General features: G+C 39.2%; 2 protein-coding genes across 3 annotated transcripts; one reads left to right on the forward strand and one right to left on the reverse strand.

Annotated features, from left to right (window-relative positions):
• On the reverse strand, positions 1–4,438 carry ino80e (INO80 complex subunit E). The gene is made up of 8 exons (XM_084727206.1): positions 4,321–4,438; positions 3,968–4,050; positions 3,794–3,864; positions 3,644–3,696; positions 3,112–3,193; positions 1,945–2,062; positions 1,514–1,612; positions 1–834 (listed from the first exon to the last, which is right to left on the reverse strand). Exons 1-8 carry the CDS (start codon positions 4,436–4,438, stop codon positions 628–630), a joined length of 831 nt encoding a protein of 276 aa, XP_084583332.1. The 3' UTR covers positions 1–627.
• A 3,948-nt stretch (positions 4,439–8,386) lies between these two features.
• Positions 8,387–14,652, forward strand: LOC146321902 (zinc-binding protein A33). 2 transcript variants are annotated; one of them, XM_084727208.1, is made up of 7 exons: positions 8,387–8,522; positions 8,731–8,803; positions 9,025–9,120; positions 10,654–10,887; positions 13,142–13,164; positions 13,260–13,375; positions 13,722–14,652. In XM_084727208.1, exons 2-7 carry the CDS (start codon positions 8,738–8,740, stop codon positions 14,273–14,275), a joined length of 1,089 nt encoding a protein of 362 aa, XP_084583334.1. In that variant the 5' UTR covers positions 8,387–8,522; positions 8,731–8,737; the 3' UTR covers positions 14,276–14,652. The 2 variants fall into 2 exon arrangements, with proteins under 2 accessions (XP_084583334.1, XP_084583333.1); XM_084727207.1 differs by having other exon boundaries at positions 8,420–8,803.
• Positions 14,653–14,895: the final 243 nt, after the last annotated feature.

Raw genomic sequence — 14,895 nt, forward strand, 5'->3', positions numbered from 1 at the left:
TGATTAACATTTTGCATTTTATTCTCTGACACACACAGTTTGATAGGTGCAAAAATAATATATCTCCATTGACATAAAGAAGCTTTGATTTTTTGGATTTGTTTAAAAAAACATCAACGTAGTACAAATAGCAGGTGTAACAAGCAAAGAAGACTTAACAACTGAAACATCAATATCACACTCTAACAGTCTTAATGGTGGTTGCACAATGCAAAACAAATAAACCAAAACTCTCTGTGTACAGGACACACCTAGCTGTAGTCACAGTTTGTAGATTGCTGGATTGTTAAGATGAAAAAAAAAAAGATCAGCAGGCAGCTTGAAACTGTAAAATGCAAAGTCTCCCATGGGCTTTTCTTAAAAAGGTACGAGTTGCAGTTTTGTCATATATTTAATTCACAACATATTGAAGAACCTCATTTATCTGAGAGATAGTTCTGTCAGTGATGCTGCAATGAATCAAAAGTCCACAAGGGGGGGCTTTGTTCCACTTCTGAAAATGTGAAATGGGCAACTGAATACAGGAAGTGCATTCAGTCGAGTTCTGTCTTCACTCTCACACACACACGCACAGATGTACAACCTCTACATCCCCCGTTTTGAACACATGTTAACACACACTCCAGCTCACTCATTAGGGATGTCAATGACTAGTTCGGCCTCGTCTCCCTCCCCTCTGTCTTCATCTCCTCTGTCGCTGTCTGCATCGCTGTCTCCCTCCTCCTCAGCTGCATCTCCACTAAGCATCTGTCTGGGGACCCAGCTGAAGGGGCCGCCGGCTGTCTGAGGGGCCGCGGTGGCTGATGGGTAATTAGCTGCCATTGGGGCAACAACCTGAGAGGAAGTAGGAGTAAAGCAAAGTTGTTGGGAATGAGAAAGGGGTGGAGATATGAAGAAATAATAAGGGCATGATGCATGGATGGCTGCATAACATATGTAAATCAGGACAAGCATGCAGCATGTATATGAAGTTACAGACAAACTGACCAGAAAGCCATTTCATCATTGAGCCAAATTAAAAATGGCTTAGGCATTTTCTACAAAAATTACCCTGAAGTCTCTATTACAACAGGAAAACACTGATCAGATACTGTATTATTTTTATTATTCAAGGAGGCCTAACAACATCTGTCAGAGGGACTGCTGATGAAAACTAGCCTTATCTAATTCAGGTACATTTACATTTGTTTAAATGTTGATTAATGTACATTGTCCCTTTCAAATAAATCAATAAATACAGGAGAAACTGTTTTGTATCAAATCTTGTCAGCATGACAAAGTAAAATGAAAGAATACGGAGAATTTAGACTCTCTAAATGAGTATATCAAAGTAGATACAAATCACTTCTGTGTTTCTGTTCATACATGTGACCAACATATAATGGCCTACTGTATTGTCCAATATAAATGGCACATTTGTGTACAATTTTGAGAAGTAAGCAGCATATCTACATTATCATTATTATTATTATTATTATCTCTGAGCATTTTATTTTCCCTTTTCCTCTCTCACCTTCCCCGTTGTCTCTTTCTTGTTTTTAGGCGTCTTTGTTTTTTTCTCTTTCTTCATTCGTTCAGCTGGAGGAGCCAAATACTCTGGTGGGAAGGGCATCTGCCCAACACACAAGCAGGCCCCAAAGTGCCAAATGACCACACGAACACACATGCACACGGGCACAGGCAATTTACACGACAGACACACACAAAAACAGAAAAAAAAAAACATACGCAGAATAATGAACAATGCAAGGACAGTGAAGCCATTATAAGCATCAAACAAAAACCAAAGGAAGAGATAAAACAGACTTATGAATAAAATGACAAAACAATCAAATTATATAAATAATGCAAAATTAAAACAGGGATTATGTTTGCTGATGAGGAGATGATGTTGGCAGCGATGTTACTGTTATGATATGAGAAAGATGGGAGATGGAAACTCACAGTGTTGAGGTAGGGTCCAGAGCCTGATGACTGTAGGGGATTTACACCAGGACGGGACAGCAGGGAGAGATGAGGGGAGGATGATGAAGGAAGACACGCTCCAGGACTGCCTCTTCGCCTGAAAAGAGTACATGAGAAATCCAGTGAGGAATAACAGCATGAGCATTCAGAGTGCAAAATGTTTCATTCACATTGGTAAATTTGGTACAACAGGCCATACCAAGCTGGATTAAAGATAAGAGATAAGATATAAGATATTCCTTTATTAGTCCCACAGTGGGGAAATTTTCAGTGTTACAGCAGCAAAGTGTATAGCAAAAATAGTAGAAACAACAGCAAAAAGAGACAATAAATAGCAGCAAGCAATATAAACAGGGAAATATAACTGGGAAAAATATATAACATAGGAAATGGTAACAGCAAATATACATTATTTACAAATTTACACCATGGCATAGGGGGATTATGGATATTGCACATTGAGTTAGGGATTTTGGTACAGGTATTGCACACTGGATGATAATACACCTGGTTGGAGTATTGATATTGCACATAGGAACACACAGTTGAGGTACATTATAGTGCAAAAAAATGCATCATACATTTTTTAACTGTGCAATTTTAAGATCAACTAGATCACATTGTATGCAATTCCAAATTAGTAAATACTGTTTTGGTTGAGCTTCTAAAAAACAATAATGCCTGGACAGTAATGACCAACAAAAAAACAGAGGAAAATTCAACTGGCATCAAACAGGAGTTTATAGTTTATGTTATGATTAACCAGAAATTACTTGTATTGAAGTCTCAGTTTAGCACTTAACTTATAATACATTAGCTGATAATACCAGTCAACTCGATCTTATTTTCACCCACTAACTTAAACAAAATAGCCACTAGTTGTTGCAGGCCTTTTTCCATTTACACCCCTGAAGACACTATATTTTTACAGGTTCAATTGTAGTGCACTAATCATGTACCATATATACTGCATGTTCATATTCATGTCATAGTGCAAGCAACCCAAGAAATTTTCACTTGGTTCCAGCATCCCACAGGTGCAGCAGTGAATAGTGAAAGGCTGTTAAGGTACTGACAAGATACTCAAGCGTTAGCCTGATCCACTGGGTCTAATTTCTGAATTTTATGTTAAGATACTCAACTTACTTCTTTACTACATCTCGTTCTCTTTCCCTCTCCCTCGGGCCTTCACCTTCACTATTTTCTGAGGAAACTGTCGCTTCAGAATCTGGAACAAAAGACAGGAGAACCTGAACCAAAAGTAGAGTTTACTGAGGTACAACTCTTATAATAGAAATGAAATGAAAGCACACCACAGTAGAGCTGCAACAATTAGTCAATAAATCAATTAGCTGGTCGAAAGAAAATATATTGCAAACTACTAAGAGTATTTTCAGTCACTTTTCAAACAATAATGGCTCCTTTAACGTAAGAATTTATATAAAAAATGCAGCGTCTTTGATATTTGAACTGTTGGTTCAACAAAAGAAGCAATCTGAAGATGACTTTGGCCTCCTGGAAATTGTGATGAGTATTTTTTTTACATTTTTTTTTAGATTTGATAGAGGGAACAATTATTGGTTAATCACAAAAAATAATTGGTAAATTAATCGATAATGAAAATAAGCATTAGTGACAGCCCCACACTTCATTCTTTGGGATGAGGTCTGATAAATACCTGAGGAGTCTTCATCTACTCTCTCATACTGCAGCAGTCTGTCTAGAAGGAAGCTAGAAAACAAGTGAAGGATATTATTATTATTATTTACTGTTCACATAATAGTGTTTGAGAGCCACACAGTTTCTTGTGTACACAATGTAATCACACCTTTTGTCCCTGGAAACTTTGAGGAGTTTTCTCTGTGCTCTCCTCAGCTCCTCCTGAAAGCATTCCTGTTCCTGGAAAAGATAAACCAAACACGAAATCACAAAATGCATTTGTAAAATACCGAAACAAGATTGATCAAAACTGACGGTGCAGGCTCAAGATGTTGACACTCACATAAACAAGAAATTTTAATTTTCTTTTGAGGTTTTTGTATTTCCGCTTGTAGTCAACTTCAACGTCCGCTTGACCGTTCATTTCTGAAAATACAGCATGCAAATAATGAAAAATTGAAATCTGACGCCTGTTAACAGTTGTAGTTTTACACTGCAGGTAAAATGAACCGCCTGTGAAAACACATAACGTAACTATTGTAAGCTAAGCTAACGTTAGCTAGCTAGTTGGACCCGTTAGCTCACACAGCTCGGCCGCTGAGCTCACGGGGCTGTGAAAATATCCACCACGATTTATACCACATATGCAGACATGATAGCTATAAAATATTTTTATCCTTTAAAAACTATTGATACCTCTCGTTTGAGTCTGTCTGTGCGACATCGTCTTGTTTACTTTCGTGACGTCGTTTTCGTGCGTCCTAATGGGCGGGGCCTTCTTCTTCTTCTCTGTGTGTTTTAACAGCAGGCTCATCATCGCCACCTTCTGTTTCGGAGCGTGAACCGACGACTGCATCCCACCACACATTAATCCTGTTTGTCTTATTTAAAAAAACAAAAACACAAATACATTTTTCTGATCCGTTAAATAAATAAATCAGACATAAATAACTGAATACATAAATAAATATGAAATGAAAAAGGCTATTTCTGTGCTTTTACATAATATTTATTTATTTACAAATTTCTAAATGTATTTATCTTTATTAGCATTATTCATTTGTATACTTATGCTTATATATTTTTATAGGCTTAACTATTACAATCCATGATTACGTGCACAACAGAATCCTCAACCTGCCATAACTCACCTGTGCAATACATGCAACATTTTTATTTTCATTATATATGAGTATAACATGATGCACATTTTTGTACATAATTCTTACATTTCATATTAGTTTTTTTCTATTTCACCTCATACAGTACTTTCAATTTATTGCTGTCTCCATATCTATATATTTCTGGTATATAGTAAAGAATAAGGCACATATTTCATACATACATACATCATACAGTGCACGTGGCACACACTCTACCACCTGAGCTATAGGGGTGCCCCTTCATACATACTTTTAATGTATATATTATTATATTGTGTATATTTTGTCATTTTTATATTAATCGCCATTGCATTTGTAGTAGAATGTATATATTTTCACTTACTTCTAATTTTCTGTTCTCATAATTTCACTTTATATTTTTATATTCTTGAATGGGAGCACCTGTAACGTGAGCAACTGCTGTCCACCTCCTCATTTCCCCTCAGACCTCCATGTGCAGGAACCCACATAAATAGAACTGACATACCTTGTTGAATAAGTCCGGAACATACTTGTAACACGTTGAATAAAATATCTTGACAGCTGAAAATGAAGGATCTCAGGCTTTTGAGAACTGAAACAGAACGAGAGCAGATTAAAGTGTTTCCCGGTTCATTCTCGTCCACCCTCTGCAGATCTCTGACAGCGTCTCCGACTCCGCAGACTCACAGATAATCCTGCATTCACTCATCCAAGCAACTTTTCTTTCTGGAAGTGAAAAGCAGTTCCAGTTGTCTGGTGTTCTGTGGGCAGTTGCACCTTAGTTGGTCATAACTTGCCATTCTAAATCCAACCTAATATTTACGCCTGTTGCACCACCTTGCCTTAAGCCTTCCTCTTGCCAAGACAGAGTTTAAATCTTACACCTAGTCAGGGGAGGCATAAGGTCAAAATCTCAGTCAGCGTTTTCATGTGCTAGCTGTACAGCTCTGGCAGTTTTCTTAATACAAGATAAAATCCTTTTATCCTCCATAATGTTACACACTGCAAGGCAACAGCCATAGTCTTGTGAGTAATAACATGAAAGTGCATTGCTAAGATCAGGCATAATTAAGACTAGGTTTAAGTCTGGTGCAACCCTTTCCTGGATCTTTTGACCCATTATATATCTGTATATAGTGGGAGTAGTGCTCTCTTACATGACCTGGAAAATGCTGTTAACAGATGAACTTTTCCTCTCTGACTTATTGAGCTCCAGCATGTACAGTATCCTACATGTCTGTCGGGGTGTTGAGTGTGTCCAGTTTGATATTAATAACCTGCAGGTCCTCTGCATATCTTTTGCACACACAAAGCTTGCTCTCTGTCCTCTGCCTTGCTCCCTGTTCACTCCTGCAATACCACATTAGTGGGGTGTTGCTCTTTCATGTCCTTTGAGGTTAGCACAGCAGTTGGTCATTAACTGCTTCTGTCTAATATCTAGTGGCATCTCTCCCACAAGGACGTGCAGGGCTGGAGTGACTCGTCCAGTAACACTGTCTTAGAGCTTTACGCTTGTATCTTGTTTTTCCAACAAAGTTTTTGAGGCTCAACCATAAACTACACTGCAAAGCAAAATAATCAGTTAATTTGGCAAATAATATATATAAATATATATATTTATCAATAATCAAAATAATCATTAGTTGCAGCTCTACATGCTTTCCATATATTTTGTACTGTGTCTGTGCTTTTATATAGCAGTAATACTGTAATATATAGCGTGTACGGTATGCAAAAAGTCAAATTCACATGTGAACATATAATTATTAGGTAGTGTTGATTGTAAATAAGCCTTTTGATTCCTGCAATTTGCTTAAACAATTTAGTTAATCAAAAACTGAAAGACAGTTCATTAAGTTAAAATTTAAAAGCCAACAGTAATTCACAGCTGTTTTGATTCTCAGTCAGGAATTGCTGATATTGCACGTTTTGTATGTTATTGAGTCATCCTGTCAGTGTCCCCTCCACCTGCCGCATACTGTGGTGCACTCACTGAGTTTGCAGCTCAACCTCAGCTCAGCACAGTCACTTGCCAGGACCTGGCACCATGAATTATAGATGAGGAACATTTGCAGAGATGAGTAATGCCGCTTCAGTTCACCCATACCCACAGCCAGACCCCCTGGTGTCTGTTTGTGTGTGTGTGTGTGTGTCTGTGTGTGTGCATATGTGTTTGTGCGTGTGGGGGTGATGGGGGGAGAGAGGGAGACAAAGAAGGAGGTAGAGATATAAAAAGTTTAGATGTGAAGTGGACAGACTCAAGGCAGGTTTAAAAAAAAAAACAGAAGAAATTTTAAGAAAAACAGAAAAACACATAATGTTCCAATAAAACTCCCAGAAGTTGGGGTTTCTGTTTGGTAACACTCTCATAACATTATAAGAATGTTGTGCAGATGTGTTTTTTCATCAAAACACACCCAAAATGTTGTGGTAACCTTTTGAAGTAAAGTTTTTGGGGGGCAAGTTTTTGTGAGGTTCTCTGCTTGGGTTCTTTTACATAACTCAACCACAACATTTTAAGAACGCTGCACAAATGATTTTGTTCAACAAAACAATCCCAAAACATTATAATTACCACATGAAGAAACACTTTTTGGATAGTTTTTGTAATGTATTCCTGATGTTCCCTACTGGTGGCCTTCTGAGTAACTGTGTGCAAACGTCGTAGTTCAACAAAACATTCCCAAAATGTTCTAATAATCATATGAAGTTTTAAAGGTAGGTTCTGTAACATATCACTGAGGTTCCCTGCTGATGCTCTTTAAGGCAACTGTCCCACAATGTTTTAAGAATATTTTGTTGAAAGAAACATTCCCAAAAGCGTTCAAGTAACCTTCCTGGAACATTCAACTAACCTTCTGAGAACATTACTCTGTTAGTTTTATAGAGGTTAAAACTGACCTTTTAATATCTAAGGAACATTAAGGCGAAACATTGAAGTAACCCTCTTGGCACTTTACTGATCAGTCCTTGTAAATGTAGAGTTTAATTACTTTGAGTTACTGTTGTATCACTGATTGTATGTCTACACCTCTTGAAGTGATAATAAATATTTGATCACAAAAACGTAACCCTCATGGAACTTTAAAAAAGAAAAACTTTGCAGTTTTAACATCTATGGAATGTACTGCAGGAACATTCAAGGACCGTTTCCAGAACGTTACTTTGACATTTTGGGAACTAAATCTCATTGGCCGGGTTGTGACTATGCAGAAGGATGCAGATATGAACTCCTGGAGGTGCAGAGAGCAGAAACGCTGACTGTACGTTTAGAAACAGCGCTCCCTCCTCTCAGACAATATGAAGCCAGCGGGGTGCAGATTTCCAAACAGCATCCTTTTAGTGAGCACTGCAACAGCTCATAGCCGCCGCACTGGATCCTCTCACACCCCCAGATATTAGAGAGCCACCTAACTAAAATAAACATGCATTGTTTCCCTTCCAGGCGAAACAACTGCTGATATGAAACACAATATCTGAGTGACTGGCTGCCTCGCTCCACCGCCAGATTCTTCTTTGTTTCCAAAGACACTGGGAGACAGAAATAGACTCTTATGTGTCTGCTGCCATAAATCGCTGCTGCCAGCCTGCCAGCCAGCCTGCAAGCCCTCCTGGCAGCTCCAGTCATCTGCCTCCCCACCCCTTCTCCTTTCTCTCCTCCACTTTTAATGGATCCATATATTCTCAAGTCAGGCTGTGGATACTGATCTGTGCTTGTCAATAGCTTTTCTCTTGCTAATTTTCTGCTTGGATGTATGTCCTTGTTGCTCTTTTAGTATGACCAGTCTGTTTTTTTTTATTATGCTGGCATGTGTGTGTTTTCCCTCCCTTCCTCTCCCCTCTCACTGTCTATATTGTTGTGTTTTCATGTCCTCTAATTTGTCCCTCCCTCTCGCTCCCTCCATCACTTTCGTTGCGCTTTCTCAAGAGTCTTCTCTATTTCTGTTTGTCCAATTTGCAGAACTGGAATGTACCAAAACCACACAAAAGACACCAACAACAACTGCAATAAACGGCTTCTCTGTGATTACAAGGTAAGCCTCATGTTTTATGTTTTATGTTTTTGACCTGCTGCAGCTGACATGAGACATTTTCACTCATAATCTAATTGTATTTATTTTAAAGTTCATATTTCTTATGTTTGCAGGATAATAAATCAATAACATTTCTGTTCCATGTGTATTTTTTTCTCCAATTCTCTGTCTCCTGTGTGTGTGTGTCTGTGTCTGTGTCTGTGTGTGTGTCTGTGTTACAGGAAAAGCTTGTCCAGGCTATTAAAAGAATCAAGCACGAGGTAGATGAGTGCAGGGAAGCAGAGAGGGAGACGTACGTAGAGTCAGTGGAAGTAGAGGTACTGTTGCATTATTAATCCTTTAATCTTTATTGAGAAATACACTCGTTTCATACACAGTGATTCCAGTGCAACACAAAATAAACGAGTATATATTCATGGCAGTTCTGCTGAGGCCAGTTTTGAAAATGATTATCCATATTGTCATATCCACACACACTGAATATTTAGTCACACTTAGGCTGAACTGATAACAGATTCTTCCTAAATTTTCTGTCCCTTTTTGCTCGAATAAAAGCTGAGAGCGCTCGGTAACCAGAGGAACCTCGGTCAGATTTCTCCTTTCCTGTTTCCTGTACTTAGATCACTAGATCAGGAGGGTTAAAAATGCATTTAGATTAGTAACCTGATCAAAGTATGACAATATTAAAGTGATGTAACTTAATTACTTTCCATTTATTGTCAATTACCTCGATACCAATATGGTGAAATTGTTTGGCCTACTATAATGTTTTATTTTTGTTGTAGGTTTATTAAAGGGATGTGCAAATGTAGGTTTAGATTAATGGCAGACATTACGCACATTTAAATATACTTTTTAAAGTAACATGCTAGTCATACTTTACACTCATACTTCAAGTAAACTGGCAATAATTTATTCACAGACACACCATCCTGGCCACCAATGTCACCATTTACAGTCCCAAAGTATTTTTCAGTAGTAACAGTACTGACAGGTTAGCTAGCTAACCTGCGATTGTTTTGTGTAGTTAACGTTAGCGGTTTGTGTGTGTAGCTAATGATAGCGGTTGGTCTGTGTACCTAACATTAGCAGCTGGTCTGTGTTGCTAACATTAGTAGTTGGTATGTGACGGTTAAGTTCATGGTTGGTCTGTGTAGCTACTGTTAGTGGTTGGTCTGTGAGGCTAAAGTTAGTGGTTGGCCTGTGTTGCTAACATTAGTAGTTGGTCTGTGAAGCTAAAATTCACTGTTGGTCTATGAAGCTAACTTAAGTGGTTGGTCTGTGTAGCTAAAGTTCTGCAACTGTAACTGTAATGGAATATAGTTACCTTTGTTATGTATCCTAACTATGTAATCCCACAACATGTAATCCATTATTCCCCAAGCTTGTCAGTCTATGCTGAAAAGAAAACCAAATTGTGAAGATGATCAAAAGATGCTGCTGGGAAACAAAAGACTTGCTAACTGGCTAGGTTATGATTGATGTTGATTAGCTAGTCAGCTAGCGTTTTTGCTTATATTAGTTTTTAGACGTACCTAGCTAGCTAATGATTTACGTATATTAGCTTGCTGGTTAACTAATACTGATGTAGATTAATTAGTTAGCTAGCAACATTATTTCACTTAATATGTGATATAGGCCTATATGTCACTTTCACCGGTCTCTCAGAAACATCTGTTTGCCATCTTCAAAATTTGTTGTTGTTTTTTTTATTTGCAACATACACAACACCAGCACTTAGCATATCTAGGTACAGGAAACAGGAAAGAATAAGGCTGACCAAAGGTCCAAAAGGGGATGGATTTAGGAAGGGTCAGTTGGCCATCTTTGTCCTTGTTTTCGTCTTTCAGAGCAGTTTTGATGCCCTGGAACGAGAAATCAGAGCTGAGTTTCAGAACCTCCATCGTTTCCTGGATGAGGAGGAGTGTAAGGACCTGGAGCGACTGAAGAGGGAGAGACAGAAACAACTGAAGCAGCTGAAGGAAAGAGAGAAGAAGATAGCAGAGCAAGGGAGGGACCTGGAGAGAGCCATCACAGTGCTCAACAGCAAACTGGCCGAGGAGGATAGTCCTAAACTGCTAAAAGTGAGGAGATTACATCTGATTAGCATTGAAGTTGGCTTTTTAATGGCTTGAACAAACCGCGGCTATATAAAGCTGGGGTGTGGCGATGGGGATGAAGTAAATCTGGAGGGTGAGATAATGTGTGAGTGGGTACAGAGGAGGAGGTGGAGAATAGTTTGGCCTCCCTCCATAAAACATTCTGGAAACTTCTGTGCACAACAGCGTGGGTTTATTTGGGGTCACTGCAGAAGCATTCCCCTGGGCCTGGGACAAAACATTACTCACCTTACTTGTGACTTGTCAACATAACTGTCTATTATTGTTCCTCCTGTTCCTCCTTTGAGCGCCGAGCTGCTGGGAAACGATGTGACTCTGCAGGTTTGCATCAAAGGCACCCGCAGTGCCACCCCGTTAGCTGCTCTGTTGTTTCTCGGCACTCATTTGATCAATTATAGACATTGATTGGCTAAACAGTTGACTTGCCCGAATTTGCAGGTCAAAATCAATTCCTCATTTAAAAGTGAAAGGACAAAAGGCAGTCAGTGCATTTGTCAGCAAATAGGAAGTGGCTGTATAAGGCATTGTGGCAGCCTGGAGTCCAAACACAAATGTTGCAACCACTCATTTTAAAGGTGCAATAAGCAACTGACCTAAGCGTTACGGGTCAGGTGTTTGCATATCTTAAAAACCCTGACCCATGCATCACTACTTGCAGTTTGAGCTTATTAAGGGACCATTTATTCATTTTATTTTCTGCAAGAGAAACAGAAAACAAATCGGTTTTACCTCCATTTCCTACATTACTTTATGCTGTTTACTGTTGTTCATTAGTGGGTCATTCAATTTATGTGAATTATTCATGTTAAAATACCCTCTGCATCCCAGTGAGTGGACTGACTGTTAAACCAAACTCCACTCTAAAAGCAGCTCTTTTATGGTAGGGCCATATTTTTTCACTGTAAAACCTTTAGTTACACCATCACCAAGAGTCTTTTCTGATTCACTTCGATCTACATGCACAATTAGCACATGTCATTTACTCAGTAACATCATTAGATAATGATGAAGATGTTTGCCACACATGTACTGACTGGCCCGGCACTACAGCACTTCTTTTCACACGATGAGAGGAAAGTGGTACGTGGTTCAGACCATTGAGAGAAGACATCCCTCCCCTTCCGGTGAACTGTAGTCAATGGTTTTATGATCCTGTTTGAACTGTGCTACAGCTGTTTGTTAATTAAAAAAATAATTTTACAAGTCAAGAAAGTCAAAAACTATGTATCAGACTATAAAGATATGTAATTAGACACAATATAACGGTCATTTCCCACATAGTTCCATGCGTCCTTTACATTGTTAATAAATACATTCACTAGAGGGTACTGCTCAGAGTCAACCCTGAAGACAAAGAAAAGTCAAAAGTTTATGACAACAACAAACATGGCAACACTGGAGGAAGTTGTAATTGTGTACAACTTGAAAAGAGGCAAAAGTGGAGGCAGTGTTGTAGACGGAGGTGAACTGTGCGCCATTAAATATTTTTTCACATTTTTTCACTGCCTAATTGATGATGTACATTATTTACAATACTACTGGATATTTAAAACTCCATTGTGTCTCACTTAAACTACTGCCTACACCGCTACACCGCGCCCACAACTACCACAGGTACTGCACCGTCCAGTCCGTGGCCGTATGTTTTCAGAAAACGTGCAAAAATATGGATGAAATTAACGTAGAGTACAGACAGAAGGCTCCATCCATATCCATATGCATACATGAGCCTTTAGATGACCACTTTTTCATTTGTTTGTTTGTCACGAAAATAGAAAATGCCCTTAAATTCCAGTTGGGAGCTGCATCTTGCTGTTAGGCCCGGGATTGTTACCACACAGACCTTTTCATCTAGTAACATTGTAGTCACCGGGCACTGCTGCTAACTGAGCTGCCATTAGCTTGTTAGCTAGCTCACTAAGTGGTCCCATTAGACTAGGACGCAGCCTCCATGACCGACAGAGGCCACTCTGACCACCTGGAATACAGCACCAAGGTGATTTACAGCAGCTCCAACCAGGACTCTGACATGAGTATGATGAAGACACAGCTGGTTCAGATGACGACAGGAAACATGAAGTGGTTGAGTATTTGTTTTTGTGAAGTCGGAAGTTATTTATTCCAGTTTTGAACAATGATGGTTATGTGATTATACTGTGTTGAAATAAAGGTTTAACCAGTTACAACCAGCTTGTCTAAACCGTTTCTCTCTTTGCAGGAAATTCAAGATCTCGTAAAAAGGCAAGTTTTGATCTTGTGTGGGTGCATGCTTGGCATTTCCTCTCCTTTCTGCACATCATCATTCAGCGCTCCCCTTTTCCATTTTGCCCAAGCAGATCTCAGGTCAGCTTCGTCCTTCCAGCGGAGGTGGACACCGAGGTGCGCTCTGGCCAGTTTATTGGGCCCATACAGTACAGGATATGGAAGCACATGAAAAGCTGCCTTTACCCAAGTATGTTCACATATCTTATCTGACACAATGCAAAAGAAGTTAATATCTTAATAACATGCAGCATATCTGCATTTAAATGTCTATAAACATTAGATTTTGTTGAGTTGTGTACTTATATTATCCCACATGTCTCCAACAATGTTAAAACCCAGATAAAAACATAATTCAAGATAACTGTGTATGTGTCCTGCTAGCCGTTATCATTCTAGTTAGTTAGTCTGCCGTTCATCATTTACTGCTCCCATTTAGACATTTTAAAGCAGAAATGTAACATATTATAGCTTTAATGTGAGACCTCCAGCTACAGAACTTACATATTGTGCATTTAATCTCTACTTCCCTTTAGATATTACATCAGTGACCTTTGACCCTGAGACAGCCCACCCTAATCTGTCCCTGTCCGAGTCCTGCACCTCAGTGTGGTTTGACGAGGATAAGGACACGAAGGATTGCCCGGCCCACCCGCGACGGTTCCACTATTATTACTGCGTTTTCGGCCACCAGGGCTTCACCACAGGCCGACACTACTGGGAGGTGGAGGTGGGACATAAGACAGCGTGGAGGTTGGGCGTGGCACAAGAAGATGTCCCAAGAGGAGAGATGGCTGCTACCGGCACCTCCAGTGGCCTCTGGACCCTGGCCCTCAAGGGCGGATCGGTCCTGGCCTGCATCGACCCAAAGCCCATCAAGGTCAACGTATCGGTCCGTCTTGTCCGCATCGGCGTGTTCTTAGACTGTGAAAAGGAGGAGGTGTCGTTCTATAATGCTGTTACCATGGCGCCGATCTACACCTTCACTATGGGAACGGTCATGGTTCCTCTGTTCCCCTTCTATAATCCATGTGACACAGATGACGGGAAGAACACGGCACCACTTGAGATCTTTCACCCTTCACTATGATAATCAACTGTTCTCACCAGCTTGAACGCTGATGGTCAATAGAGCAGTGATTTTCAATACAAATTTTATATTAGTAGAATTATTATTACATTTAGGCTGTGTTGCACAAACAAGTATTATTTTTAAAACCTGATTAAACTAGACTTAAGGAGGTTTAACTTTTAAAATCACTGCCTTCTTGAGATGAACTGAGTCAAAATAATCAAGTCCCTCAAAGAAAGTTCAGGGAAAGACTGAACCCAGTTGAGTTTTATGATGTGTCTCTTCTTTCTTTCACTCTAATTCATAATTCACATTTTTCTTAAAGGAGGAGAAACTAGAGCTTCTCTGCAAGCCATGAGTATGCTTACTAGACCAACTTTTTAGCTAGCAAACAATACAATGTTACAATGTTGTTTTTAAAATACATTTTGTTACTTTTTTGCTAGCTGGCAAACAACGTAACATTGTTTTAACATTTTAGTTAGCTAGCAAACAATGTAACGTTTTAAGTTTTTGCTCACTAGCAAACAATGTAACATTCTGTTAACTTAGTAGCTAGCTAGCAAAAAATGTAATATTTTGTTAAAGAATACAGAGCAACAAAAAATGAATGGCTTCCCCCCCTTCTTTTATATTTA

The sequence above is a fragment of the Lutjanus erythropterus genome, chromosome 9 (assembly GCF_056507025.1).
Source record: "Lutjanus erythropterus isolate fLutEry1 chromosome 9, fLutEry1.hap2, whole genome shotgun sequence".
In the NCBI taxonomy this organism is placed as follows: domain Eukaryota; kingdom Metazoa; phylum Chordata; class Actinopteri; order Lutjaniformes; family Lutjanidae; genus Lutjanus; species Lutjanus erythropterus.